Genomic DNA, 14,743 nt, shown 5'->3' with positions numbered 1-14,743 from the left:
ATTTTAAGGAGGATCGAGAACCAGAGCAACATTTTGAACCATACTCAGGACATCTCTGAAATTTTGCAACAGTTGAGAGGTACGGTATTGTTTCATTTAGCAGTTGGTGCAAAAGCTTAAGGAGCTGCTTCTTGTAGTTCATCGGTACTGGGTTCGATTCCTTCATCTACCATTGCCTACCTATGACTTTAATCAAGTAATTTAACTAAATATGCACCCACACTGAGTCTGAAAAACGTCCACTAACCCGGTTACCGAATAAATACGTGAATAATATATGTCAGTATTATTTCCCATAAATGTTAAGCAAAATAAATATTTCCAGTGTGGAACAGCGAACATAGATCTTTTAAGAACCAAACTGAGGCATGTTCCTCATAATGTGGTACGCTTTGAAAGTATGAACAATACTTGTATTAAAATACTGTTTTATAAGTATAAAGTAACTACGTTATTCATATTTTGACCATTTGTTCCACATTACGAAGAGGAAATGTTGAAAGCCATACACGTTTCCATAAAAAAATCCACTTTGGAGATTGAAGAAGGTGGCAACCCTAACTGAAGCAAACATTTCTTTATATCCGTTACTGAAAAGCATCTTAAAGAAAACGAAGACTGAGGTCAGCAACGCATTTTAGCATATTAAGGTTCAAAACAGGCAGCATGTGACCGATATCGTACAGACGGGTTTAAATTACTCATCTTCCAATTGTCTGGACTATGTTATTTCCCGTGTTTCTCATTCATACTATTAAAAAGAGCATTACTGTTAGGATCCCAATGCAATGGCAGTAGAATCTTGTCCACATATACGCCACCATATGATATAAATAAATTTGAGCGTAATCCTGTTTACGTGTGACATAAAGATTAAACAACGTTAACAATACTTCAAAAGATCGAATCAACTCATTCGATTTCTGTTGTCTAGTACCTGGCGTTTTGACGTGATCTATGTTTCTCATTTTTCTGTATTTGATTACTGTACCCTGACCAAAGCGGCTAGTAACCACTTTTAAAATGGCTGCGGGCAGGGAGAAACAGGTAGAGTACTTATTTAAAGAGGAAGAGAAGTTCTTGCTCGTTTTTTGTTTTGCGTGCTGGCTGTCATTCTAGGAATCAGTTATGCCCTGCTCAAGATTAGTTTATATTTTGTTTCTCTTCCATTTAAAACGTTGGTGTGCGTTTGTCACTTTAAATATTCCACTGTGAAGTTCTTAGTCCTATTGGTAGTGTTCGTAAGGCGTATTTCACAGGTGTTGGAGAGCAAGTCTGGTAGTTTAAGAGCGAAAGTGGAGTTTTTCATATCTAGGAACTGAACGCTAAGTGTACAAGTGTAACAACTATGATTTCTTTTGTTCGGGAAGAAGTAAAACTGGCATAGTAAGTCGATGAACTGAGCTTGAGAAAATGGACCAAAACCAGCAGCAACTTGCTGCCTCCAACCTGTAGCATCAGTACTGGGATGATGGCACAATATGAAAAGAAGAATGGAGGGCAGAGCTTCCAAGGTAAGGCGATAGAGCACGGGAGGTTTTTTGGTTTGAATTACGCTATTTAACCCATAAGGCTGCTTAGTTCTAGGAAGTGCTTTAGATTAGTGGAGGTTGTGTTTATGAATCATCACACAAAACGTACTAGGAACATTTTTTTACTCCAATGCTGGGAACATTTTTAAGTAGCGTTACTTAAATGTACTTGTAGCTTAAACGCTGCAAAAGTGAAAAAGTGTTGCTGTTATATTTAAATACTGTTTGTCGTTGGATCTCGAATGTCTTAAACCCACATAGAATTTTTCTGCACTTCTCTTTATGAAGTGTTAGTATATATGCAAGTGTTTGTAGGAGAAGTTAGGTTTGTAATACACTAAGTTATTTGGATGTACGGAGTTATGAACTGGTAAGCAAATTGTTTTTGGGAGATGCTGTTTTAGTAGATGTTTTTTCAGTAAGTTTAAAGCAAGAATTAAGTTCGCTTGCGTTGTATGCAGTTTTTTTTTTTAAACCAGGCGAGTTTTTGCTTAGTGTCAATTTCATGAAAATGGCAAGAGGAAAATTGGCCATGGCACACGGGAACTCCCCATATAGTTCCTGTGTGCCATGGCTAAATTTCCTCGTGCCACTTTAGATATCACCAAGCCTTTTGTAAAAATTAAGACACTAGTCTGCTGGGGCTACATAGAATCATAGGAAGTTATTAGGCTAATGGCCCTTACAAGCCTAGCAAAGTTCTTTCCTTGTTTCCATGATCAGCACCTAATGCCCATGTCCAAGAGGGATGGAAATGGATCCCCTGGGGTGAATTTACCGTTACCCATCCAATTGTCTAAATTGTTTGAAGATGGCCAATGAGGGTTTGCCATGAAGTGGGAGTCTATTCCAAAGGTGTGGTATCCTCTGGGAGACCAATCTGACCCTGCAATAGGTTCTATTAATGTCACATACCAGGTTAAGGTCTTTAGAGCTAGTAACCTGTGCATCATTTGACTTGCGGATATGCAGCATTTCCAATAAAGCAGTGTCTGAGATTGCCTTGTATGCAAGGTAGAGACCGCCTCTTGAGTAGTTTGTATGAAACAGAATAAAGTGACATTGATTTCAAACTATCCGTATAGCAGATGCTGACGAACTTGAGTTTTCCATGTGAAAAGTCTTTGTGGTTTCTCCAATTGCTGCAGTTGCCTGGAAAGGTACAAACTAAAAGGGGCATTATACTAAATTTATTGGCCTGATCAGGGAAGAGTACAGGGAGGTTATAACTCTTCTTTCCTGGAGGAAATGCCCTTGCGTGTGAGAAATGATGTAGAATGCCCTTCTTACCACTGTGGAGACATTGTGATCAAAGGTAAAATTTCTGTCAATCTGTGTGCTCAGGTCTCACCATAGAGTGCATACTTAGGGTGTTGCTATTTATGTGGTAGTTAGCAGGAAGATTGCTTTTACCGAAAGGGATGATATATTTTGTTTGCATTGAGTTTAAGGCCATAACTTTGGGACCAACCCTGTCAACAAAGGGGAAATAACTGTTTTAATCAGTGTTTACCTGTAGTGATGAGGTGCATCTGTCTGAATGTCTTCCCTATTTTCTAAAGTATTTTGTTAGACAATTTTGGGTGTTCAGCTCCCCACCTCCCCTACGACTTTGGTTACTTCTAGTGACCAGATGTAACTTGTTTGCGTACTTTTGTTTACGTCTCACTCATTTTAGAAGGAATCTTCTCAAGTCTTCCCTGGGTTATGTTGAGTGCTGCACCTCCCCAAATAATCTAACCATCATCTTGGGGTTGCACTTGTGGATGGGAAGGGGACCAGGTTAGGTGAGTCTTTATCATTCTGTAACTGGTGATTGTATTGCTTCGATAGTGTTACCTCTATCACTAAGTTACTTGTCAGAATTTTACTGTGATAAATGTAGAGTTGCTGTGTGCTTATATATATATATATATATATATATATATATATATATATATATATATATATATATATATATTTTGTTACAGCATTGTCAGTTTAAGATGAATATTGTAGAAAATCATTGTTTTCTAAGAAATATTGAATATTGTATAAAATCATTGTTTTCTAAGAAATATTGTATTTTATAATGCAGTAAGTGTAGTGCCATTTGAGTTTTGGATTGTTAACACCATTCTTGTTGTGCTGCCATTTTATGCTAGTTTAGTTTTACTACAAATATTGTATCCTTATGTTAAAAACTGCCTTATGATAACCTATAAATGCTATTTTGTATGCTTTTTTTGAATGATTAACTAGCCATTTATCTAATCTAAGGTCAGGTCCCAGCAAAGCTGGTTAAGGGGGAGTCTGCTGTACATTGCTTTCTTGTGGCTCTTTCAGCTGGTCTCTAAACTCATTAGAAGTATTAGCAATTTCTGATCTCACTGTACTGTTTTTGTAGCATCTTTCATTAACTTTAAGTTTTCTCACCAGAAACTTTACAGAACTTTTATAGATATAAACCTTCATTTGCAAAATGTGGAACAGTATCTCTCACAATGTGGAGCACTTGCTAACCACTTCAGTTATGAAGCTCAGCAGCATGCTTTAATAACGGGTTCCTATTGAATGATCGAAGACACACTCTTTCGAATGTGTCTTGATTGAACTTGAAAGCACGAAAAGGCAAAATAGCAAAACGGCATATAAGCGAATTTCTTTCCCTGGCAAAAGCACTTGGCCGCTGCCGTTTTTGTCACTGTAGTGTGATCTCGAAGTTGGTATATTTAAGTAGGGGGTGTGGGGGGCACAGCTTCCCACATTGGTGGTGATGGGGACAACACCCCCCCACTTTATGCAATGTTTAAAAAAAAAACTTTTTTTTGGTTTTATGGAACAGCGATTTCCCCCCCGGAAAATCTCTGTTCTAAGCGTTTTGAGATTGTAAGCTTTTGCTTACATGGGTTCGATAAATCATCATTTGCTTTTTTAAGCATTCGATGATTTAACATAGATGCTAATAACAGTTCTCCATACTTGCAAAACGTTCTGGGGAAATGATAATTCTGTGTTCTTCATCACAGATTTAAAGAAATGTGTGCTAATAATCATAGGCAAGTACTGGACTAACTGCCATTGTGGATCATGAAGTCTAGTTCATTTCCTTTAGTGAGACTCTAACCCTATGCTTGTTTGTGAGGTAAATGCCTTAACCCTATGCTTGTTTGTGAGGTAAATGCCTTAACCCTATGCTTGTTTGTGAGGTAAATGCCTTAACCCTATGCTTGTTTGTGAGGTAAATGCCTTAACCCTATGCTTGTTTGTGAGGTAAATGCCATAACCCTATGCTTGTTTGTGAGGTAAATGCCTTAACGTTATGCCACTCGCCAACCTCCTGTTTATTGCAGATCAAAATGAACAGCTCTCATTGGGTACATTTTGAGAGGTCTGAAAATTGGACAGAATGATTAAATTATTTCCATCCATTTTCAAAATTACCTGTCTTGAGTGCTGCTCTGGTAACAATTTGAGCAAGTGGACCAGACTTCCTTTCTCAAGCAACAGTCTGGTAGAAGTGTAATCCCTCCAGTATGCCGTGGGTGTGCTTTGAGCACCCCTACCAGTTGGCAATGCCTGATAAAATTGCATACAGAAAATATCCAGGGGGTATCCCCACATAGTACCTGCACCACCTTAATCTACTTCTCTCATCCTAGAGGAAAGCAGTGCCTGTACTCATGAAATCTCCCAGATTGCTTGGCTTAACTTTTATATTGGAGCTTGGCTATTTGCAGAGGAACCTAGTTTTTACTGATGGTGTCCATGATTTGGTGTTTTTGCTAACTACTTCGTCTTCTGCATCCCTCGAGGACTGTTTGTGTAAACTGAGAGATTTCTTCCTGTGACTCATTTCTTATGTTCTCCTTGCAGTCCAGTACAATGTTTGCAGTAGTCTGTACCCGTATACTGGTTTAGCTCCCAGTCTCTTACCTTCACTCTTGAACAAGTTAAGATAGCCTCAACTTGAAACAGCTGCAGTCCCCTCACTGTGTGTGGCTTTTTTATTGGGAAGAGATCTATGTACCTCTGATTTTGGAGGTACAGACTTCCTATCTCTTTCAGTCTGCAGTGAGTCTTTCATATGCACTCTGGAGATTGTTTGATATTTAGATAAGTCACTTGAGACTTGAAAAACATCTGAAAGCAATAATAATAATCACATCCTCGGACTACCTTGTCTATTCCTCTGTATTTAGAAATGGAAGAGGGAGGATGATAAAGTGAGTCCTGTATTTTACCTTGAATATTTTTTTTAAAGGATAAAACCGATACAACACTCACTTCTCAAACAGATGGATGCAGTGGCCCTGGTATTTTGCATTTAATACCGATCTGATTCCTTTCCTTTCATCTTTCAGTATCTGTGGTTTGGTAAAGAGCCAAGTCATTGCTTTATTAACAGGATAGAATCTGCCTTGCCCCTTCTGAATTAAGGGTTTCATTATTAGACAAGAAAACTCCTTTCTAGCAAGAATGTATGCCTTCCCATTGAAGCTGAGGAGCTTAATCCTGTTAGTTGGAATGAACCCTCTTATGCACCCCCCCATGAAAATGAGGGCCAAGACCCTAATTTGCCAGTGTTTTGTGACCCAGGCTTCCACACCACTTTGAAAGAGACAGGCTAAGCTTGATACAGTGAAAAGTGTCTCCAGCTTTTCTTTTCAGTTTTCATTCATTCTTGTGGGCTTGCCACCTCAGAACTGTTTATCTATAGCTATCTCTAGAAATACATTTAGTTCCACTGAGTGCCTCAGAGTTGGACACACTAAGAAAGCTTGTTTGGAAATACAAAATCTGTAAGAGGTAAGACTTTGAATTGTATTGTTGATGTCTTCCTTGGCTGCACTTTTAGACTTTGCTGAAGTATGCATTAACCAGGACCACATAACTTGTGTATGAGAATAAGATTAAGGGCACTTATAAACATTGTTTCTCTAAATCAAGAGATAGGAGATTGTGGTGACACAGTTGAACATTTTGCAAAGACGTAGATTTTTTTAACTTGGCATAATTTGGATAGCTGCACTTTTCCTGACCTGTATAATATCACTGCAGTTGTCCTCTGTATGCAGTATTTCTAAGCTGACAAATTTATTGTACTTCAGTGACTGAGTGAGTTTCTGTGTATCTAATTTTGAGTGCACTCTGAAAATGTTGAAAGACATTTGTCTTGTCAGATGTCTCTCAAAACCCTTCTTTGAATACTTCAGCACTTTTGAAATCCTGATCCTTGGCTGTCTTGGCCAGTTGACTTTATTTACTTTCGCTGCTTAGGGTGAGAGCCCTTATGAGAGGGAGCCATCATTTTAAGTAGCTGTCATGGGTGGCTCAAGGCTTTTTACTTTTTCAGCTTTGCATTTTCTGCATTGGGTTGTCTTTACTGCCTGTTCCTTCCCTTTCTCAAGGGATGTCTTCTAGTAAGCAATCCTGCTAACCGCCCTTTAAGTGTAAAGAGGTGGCTTCCCTGGCCTTCAGCAGAGAAAGTAAAATGCTTCCATGTGCACCCAACTAAGCAGTTTGACTACCTGCCCATACATGATAAACTTAAGTATAAAAGTACTAACATGATCAGACATGACATTGCACGTTTCTCCCATGTCTTTTAAAAAATGCTTAATTTGAGCTTTATAGTTTAGATTTTTGACAAGTGAATTTTTTCTGTTCAGTCACTGGTGTAGAGCACTGATGGCTTCCTGACTGCTGGTGTCTGCATTGATGTGCCCAGGGCCTTTGATACAGTTGTCCACAACTTATTAAACCACAAAGTTGCAAGGTTCAACTCTGGAGGCTAAGTCATTTTCTGACATTGGTACACTGAGTAATAGAGTTTTCAAAGATCTGTTTTAGGCCTTTTGTTGCTCTCCCTAAATGACCTTGCATATCGTCTTCCAAGTTTTAAACTAGTTATGTATGCAGTTGACTTTCTACTTCTAGAAAGTTGTAAGACTTTACATCAACCTTGTAATACACTTTTTATGCAGCTTTGTTCCTGGACGGCTGAAAACAAAGCTCTAGCTAAACCGCAGTCAAAACCGTATCCTGCTGTTCTACTCCCCCTTAAGAATCTACCTTAAAGTCAAATGGTTATTGAAGATAAATGTCTTCCCCAGTGTTAAGCAAAAATTTCTTAACCAGTGTTGAGCAAAAATATCTAGGACTAATCCTTGACCCTTCCTAAACTTTTAAACTGATGCACAGAGTTAGCTGTATGCAATCTCAACTTATAACTTGGTTATAGGAGATATCTGCATGTTAATCACACTGCTAGGACAGCCACTGCAAGGAACCTCCTGATCCCTAAACTTTAATATGGCCTACCAATTGTATGCATCCAATTTTCCCACAGTACACAAACTTTAAATCCTGGACAACAAAATTGCCGGTTTTGCCCTCCTGTCTGATGTATTTTCTGCATTTTTTGTGGTTTTATAAATTGGACTGTGATTCCACAGATCTAGCTCTGTTGAAACTGTCTTGTGCGTCTCTGAAGCTCTGCAGTAGTTGTTAGACTGCTTTGAAACTGCTTTGAAATTCCTTTGTGTTAATTAGCTTGGGGGGTTTCTGATAACATTAAAATCTGTGTTGGTTACATTTCTAGTAATCATTTTAAATAGTTGCTTGCTACTGAGATTTGTCTACATACATCAATTGGACATAAGCTGATTTAAGTATATTTTCTGCATTTTTTTGTGGTTTTATAAATTGGACTGCGATTCCTCGGATCTAGCTCTGTTGAAACTGTCCCCCCCCCCCCCCCTGTTCTTGGTTGTAGTTTAAATTTGGTGGCTTTTGCAGTGCCCACCTCACTGTAAATTTGATCTAGGACACTTCCCCCAGTCCCATCTTTTTACTGCATTCTATCTAATAAACCCTTTCTGCACTTGCTTTTAGTCCTTTTTAATTTAATTACGTTTTTTTTCAAACTGTGTGTGGAATAATATTGCTACATACTAGTGTGCCAGCTTGCATTGCATGTAAATTGTTTTTACTTCTTCTTTCGGCTTTTTCCCGGTTAGGGGTCGCCACAGCAGATCACCATGTCTGCACATTGAATGGCAGTGGAGTGTTACGGTGTCGAGTTGCCAGCCCGGCGCCCAACCTTCCACAGAAGGCACACGCACACCTAGGGCCAATTTAGAGTGTCCAATCCACCTGCAGCATGTCTTTGGGATGTGGGAGGAAATCGGAGCACCCGGAGGAAACCCACGCGACCACAGGGAGGACATGCAGACTCCGCACAGAAGGCACCCCAGCCGAGGATCGAACCGGAGAACCTCTTGCTGTGAGGCAGCAATGCTAACCACTGCACCACCATGGCCGCCCCATGTAAATTGTTTTTACTACTTTTCTGAAAATTTAATTTATTTTTTTTTTTTTATCTGCTTTTACTGTATTTGTTTCTTCCTACTTTATTTTGCTTTTGCATCATCTTAAAAGTACTCGGTTGTATTTATTACTTCTTGGTGTAACTCATTGTAAGCCTTTTAGTTTAAGCACTTGGGCTTCAGACAACTTTTACATTACCAAAGTTTGTGGTCTGCACTGTAGTGGCAGGACAGGTAGCTTGCATCCTTCTAAGTTGGGAACTGCTGAGTGAGGGCTCAGTGTCAGTTATTCTAAAAGTGTGTTCGTTCTGGTTTAAGCACTTGGGCTTCAGGCCACTTATTTTACATTAAGAAGGTTCATGGTCTGCACTCTTGTGGGAGGAGAGGCTGGACTTCTGAGCTGGGAATTTCTGGTTAAAGGCTTATAGTGCCTGCATATTTTGACTGTTTCTTACTGAAATTGGTACACCTTGCTTGCTGTAGCATAGACTAGATCCAGGCCTGCTGAATCTAGCTCTGTTTGAATGCTTGTTTGCTTATTTCCCTGAAATGCTAATGCCACCTAAAACGCAGCTTTTCAGCGCTTCTGTGGATCCCTATTGATATCTGCATTGCTTACTGCACTCATTTCCTTGTTTCACTTGAAAGAAAGTTACTGTTTGTCGTTTTTGCATTTAAGTTACTTGTAGCACATTGCATTTAAGTTTTTTGTTTTGTTTTTTTTTTTTTTTTTTCTTTTCCCAATTATAAAGGAATTCCCAATACTATTCTAGCATGTCCAAAGGTCAGTTGTCAATCTTCTCTCCGGTCCAGCTGGTGAATCTGGGAATCTTGAGGCAATGTTACAACTGCCTCATGTACACGGACAACCCTCTCCTCGTCCCAACAAATTCCAACACATGTGAGAGATGCATCCATATAGCCAAACTGGAGGTTAAGCTCTCTCAACTCAGTACTGGCATAACCAGTCAGGAGGAGAAGGAAACCACACTCGGTACAATTCCAGTCTCACATAGACCTACCACGACAGCAAACCAAGCACATAAACACACAAAAACATACTCTGAGGCTCTAAATAAAACTCTGCCTAAGCAGCAGAGACCGCCAAAGCAGACACCCAAGCAACCGCTACCCCAAAACAAAACACGTGCAACACATAGCTCACAAAGTCAGTGTGCCGAACAGTGTCAGCCCTTAAGGCTAAACAACACACCTGATACACTTGTGATAGGTGGCTCTATCGTCAGGCACACTGACGTCCCGCTCACCAGGCTGAACAGGGAGAAGGTCACGGTGAGCTGCCTGTTGGGCGCTAGGATCCGCCACATAACACAAGCACTTGGGTCACTCCAAGGCAAGTCCAAATATGACTCTGTCATTGTCCATGCTGGTGTGAATGACCTGAGACGTACCTCCCTGGACTACATGAAAAGAGACAGAGAAGCTCTCTGAGCATGTGGCCCAGGCCGGTATGACCCTGACCTCGAGTAGCATCTTACACTCGCCAAGAATGATGCCGCAATATGAAGACAAGATGATCAATTTCAACAATTGGCTTAAGTATTGGTGTCATTCAAAGGGGATCCAATGCCTGTCAGCCTGGGATGACATGCTCGACAAGCCACGATGCTTCGCTAGGGACGGCTTGCACCTGTCACCCCTGGGCTTTCGGATATTGACAAAGGCTCTTGCTACCCCTGTAGTGCCTTTTTTAGGCAAGGCTCAAAAGACAAACCCACCTCCATAGGTATCATAAGGGATAAGAAACTAAGAGTAATGCTACTCCACGCCAGAAGTCTAAACCTCAGGATGCACGCACTCGAAACTCTCCTTAGCATGGAGAACATCAATATCTGTGCAGTAACAGAAACCTGGTTCAAGGCTCCCGAGAGCACACCAGCACTACCAGGTTATACCTCATACCATGCTTTTTGGCCCCAAAACTTGGACCCACCCACAAAAGGAGGGGGAGTATCAATATTCGTCAAAGATACCCACACCTCCAGGTTGGTGGCACAGCACAAAGCAACAGACTATCCATGTGCAACTAACAGTGGGTAAAACTGCCTTCCAGTTTATAGCCTGCTACAGACCACCCTCCCTAACCCAGGATCCCCACTCGGCCTTCCTGAGAACACTGGAAAATATGAAGGTCTCTCCGAACACCATTATATTGGGCAACTTCAACTACCCAAACATGGAGCTAGCGTAATGCTCCCAGAACACCTTAGCCCAAAGGTTCAAAGAATTTATAAACTCAAATGCTATGGAACAACTTGTTACCACTCCCACAAGAGGGAAAACGTACTGGACCTGATCATCGCCAACATGGGGACTCCAGAAGTGTATCCCTCACTGGTAAGATCAGACCATAAACTAATCTCACTGGATATTCACATCCCGACACCACCCCCTGCCCAGAAAACCACAGTGAAAAACATCTCTAAAGCAAATTTCACACTCCTCAGTACTGAGGTGGACTCCTTCAAAGCCCCCGGGCCTGTGGAAAATACAGCCCAGACCGCAGAATCCTTTATAAATGCATTCTATGAACACCTTCAGGAATGCATGGATTATGCGATCCCAAATAAAAACCAAGACCCAGTCCTCCAAAGGCAGACGTCCTGTCTGGTGGACCCCAGCCATAAACAAACTATACAATAGGAGGAGGAAGCTACTAAATAAGAGCAAAATTCCAAAAAGGGAAGGCATCTCTGATCAGTATTAGCAAAAAACTACGGGCACTCATAAAATCGTAAGGCCAGCTTCGAGAGAAAAATTGCACAGGACACTAAGGATAATCACAAGGCTTTTTTTAGTTATGTTAGGAACCTGGATGGTAATTCCCAGATATGCTCAGAATTGGTCCAAAATGACAAATGCACTGAACCCACAGAAATTGCCAACATCCTAGCTGACAGGTTCAGCAAACCCCCATCCCCACCAAAAGGGCAAATATCTATCCCAGCAGAGTGCTGCCCCCCTGACATCTCAGATGCTCGGGTAAGAGCCGCCCTCTCCAAAGCAAAAACACAGCATCAATGGGACCAGACGGTGTCCCGGGCTGCGTCCTACATGAACTCCAAGAAGAGCTAAACCCAAACATAAAACTACTGTTCAATCTCAGCCTTTACTACAGGATATGTACCCAAAGAGTGGCGTACAGCAACTGTGGTCCCTCTCCACAAAGGTGGTGCCTAAACAGATCCTGGAAACTATCGCCCCATAAGCCTGACTAGCTTGGTCTGCAAAGCTATGGGAAGGATAATCATGGACCCCATAAATAAAGATATTGGGGACCTACAGACACTGGATCCTACCCAGTTTGGCTTTAAGGGCAGATCCTGCTTCTTAAACCTGGTTGATTTCTTTGAAACCGTTACCAAGGCCATCGATGAGGGGAAGGTGGTCCACACAGCCTACCTGGACCTCGCAAAAGCCTTCGATACAATACCCCACTCTGGTATTATAGATAAGCTCACCAGCTTAAATATAAACCCCTATGTCAGTAGATGGGTTGCAAACTGGCTCAAGGACAGAACCCACATGGTTAGAATTGCTGGAGCCATGTCAGACTCCAAACCAGTTACAGGTGGCGTCCCACAAGGCTCAGTCCTGGGACCTCTCGTTCGGTATATATTTCTCGGGAGGTACAGGCCAACACGGAAGGACTGTGGCTGACCAAGTTAGCAGATGACTGCAAACTGGGCGCCATAATAGACTCCAGCCAACACAAGCATCCTCCAAAAGGGCCTCATAGAAACAGACAACTGGTGCCAGAGCCATGGCCTCAAGCTAAATGCCAAAAAGTGTATAGTCATCCCCTTTGGCAAAAAGTGCCCACAAATTACCACATAGGTGGTAATCCATTAAGTACAGAAGAAGTAATTCGGGACCTGGGGACCCAAGTTGATAGCAATCTCTCATTTGACAACCACGTGGCCAAAGTGATTAGAAAAATATTTTATATAGCCCACCTAATCATGAAGGGATTCACATCTAGATCAGGGGAGGTCATCGTGCCTCTTTACTCATCCCTCATCAGGCCCATAATTGAGTACAATGCCCCTTTTGGGATGTACCTTGCCAGACACCTGCAAGCAACTGGAAAGACCCCAGAAGTACCTCACCAAGAGGATCAAAGGGCTCAAACAGATGCCATATGCTGCCCGGTTAAAGAAACTCCAGCTCTACTCAGTGGCGTACCGCCTGTTCAGAGGCGATCTGTGCCTGACTTATAAAGCCATGTCCAACCCGGAATTAATGGACATGCTGCACCTCAGAAAATCCAAATCCTATCGAGCTACAAGCTCGAGAGACTTAAACCTCAGCACTGAAATAGGGCATGCTGGAGGGACAGATTCATAACCCAGAGGCTCCCTTCACTCTGGAATAAAGTCCCAGTCCAGGTTAGGCAGAGTCCCTCATTGACTCTCTTCAAGAGGAATCTTGATGAGTGGATGGGAGATTGTAGGTTTACCCCGGGTATCACTTCTATGTCACTGTTAGAGGCACAGTACACTAACCTCAAAAAAGGGCGTAGCAAAATTAATTTAAAATGTGTGGCGAAAGCCAAACATGTTCTGGCTAGGCGTATAAATGCCCTAGGGCAGATAACAGTGAATTGCATTTTCATAGGTTCATACTAGGCTATGTGCCACATTTCTACTCTGGTGTCTCTCTTGAGTCTTAAATGTGGAATACTGCCCTCCCATTGAAGTGCAAGCTATCCAGTAGAGATCCTAATTGCTTCTTCAGGCATACCCAGGGACATAGCACTTTAATGAGACCTCCTTTCAAAAGTGTTATAAGTAAAAGCTTTCTCGAATTGGTGCTGCTACCTGGAACCACCTACTTTCAGAAGGTAATCTCCAGTCCATATTAGAATTCAAAAAAGGCGCTTAAGTCTTGCCATCAAAAGAATGCGGAGTGGTGGTGCTTTTGGGACCCTTGTTAAAATATGACTTGCAAAAGTGACCTGTTTTTACACATTAGGAAATGACTAATCGCCAAATCTGGATGCTTGTCAAATAACATTGTGAAATACTAATATTTACAGCTGTATATATGTATTTCTGTGTTGTGTATAATGTCATCTATATTGTATTTACTACCAGTTCCTTGGTTGTGACTTAAAAGGGTCTCTTGACCAATCCACTCACCTGGTTATCAAAAGAATAAAAATATAAAGTGCACATCAAATTTAAATTAACTTTTTTGAAGTTGTTGCAAAATTGTGCAGACCTGTCAGGCTTGTGGACCAGTAAACTCATTTTGTGACCTGTGACTCCATAACCTAAGTTCGGGCATTTCCTTCTCCTGCTAACTTGACATTTAGATTCTGTTTTAGATGCAGTTTCAAATGTACTTCTCACGGAGCATGGCTGCCATGTTGTGCTGCAAGTCTGTTTCCATGTAATTCTCTTGCTAGTTTGAGACGCTGGTGTCTGCCTGTTCCCATTTCAGAATACAATGTGGGGATCTTTACTTCTGCACATGCTTATTGCAGTAACTTTCTCTCCAGTGCTTGAACCTTTTTTTATTGCTCTGACTTCTGTTATTGCTGTTTCTAGTTCCTCCAGTGTTTTATAAATGCTCTGGACTATCGCACCACAGGAAGAATAGTTAATGGTTGGAGTTGAGAAAATGCAGCACCTCAAAACAGCCATGTGTGAGGACTAGAACTCAAATGTGACTGAGTCAGTTTGGAATTAAGTACGAGAAAAGGTTGGTGGTGGGATGCAGAAGTCTAAGTCCTAAAAAGAAAGTGCAGGAAAAAATGAGGAAAGGTGGACCGGCCTATGAGGACAGTTGAAATAGCAAAGAACAAGGCATCGGAGGCACTCTTATCTGCAGAATCACTTTCCAGAAGATGTAAAGGCAAAGTCTAAAAGACTGTTC

General features: G+C 41.3%; 1 protein-coding gene across 1 annotated transcript in view; it reads left to right on the top strand.

Annotated features, from left to right (window-relative positions):
• The first annotated feature begins 938 nt into the window (after window positions 1–938).
• Window positions 939–14,743, top strand: part of TBC1D14 (TBC1 domain family member 14) — a 773,921-nt gene continuing 760,116 nt past the window's right edge. The window contains exon 1 of the mRNA XM_044062828.1: window positions 939–1,514. Within this exon, the coding sequence (XP_043918763.1) occupies window positions 1,469–1,514 (46 nt within the window). The 5' untranslated portion in view covers window positions 939–1,468. The remainder of the gene's footprint in view (window positions 1,515–14,743) is intronic.

This window comes from Protopterus annectens, chromosome 2.part1 (assembly GCF_019279795.1).
Source record: "Protopterus annectens isolate FY-2018-M chromosome 2.part1, PAN1.0, whole genome shotgun sequence".
Lineage (NCBI taxonomy): Eukaryota > Metazoa > Chordata > Ceratodontiformes > Protopteridae > Protopterus > Protopterus annectens.
This window is presented reverse-complemented; position numbering and strand designations above follow the sequence as displayed.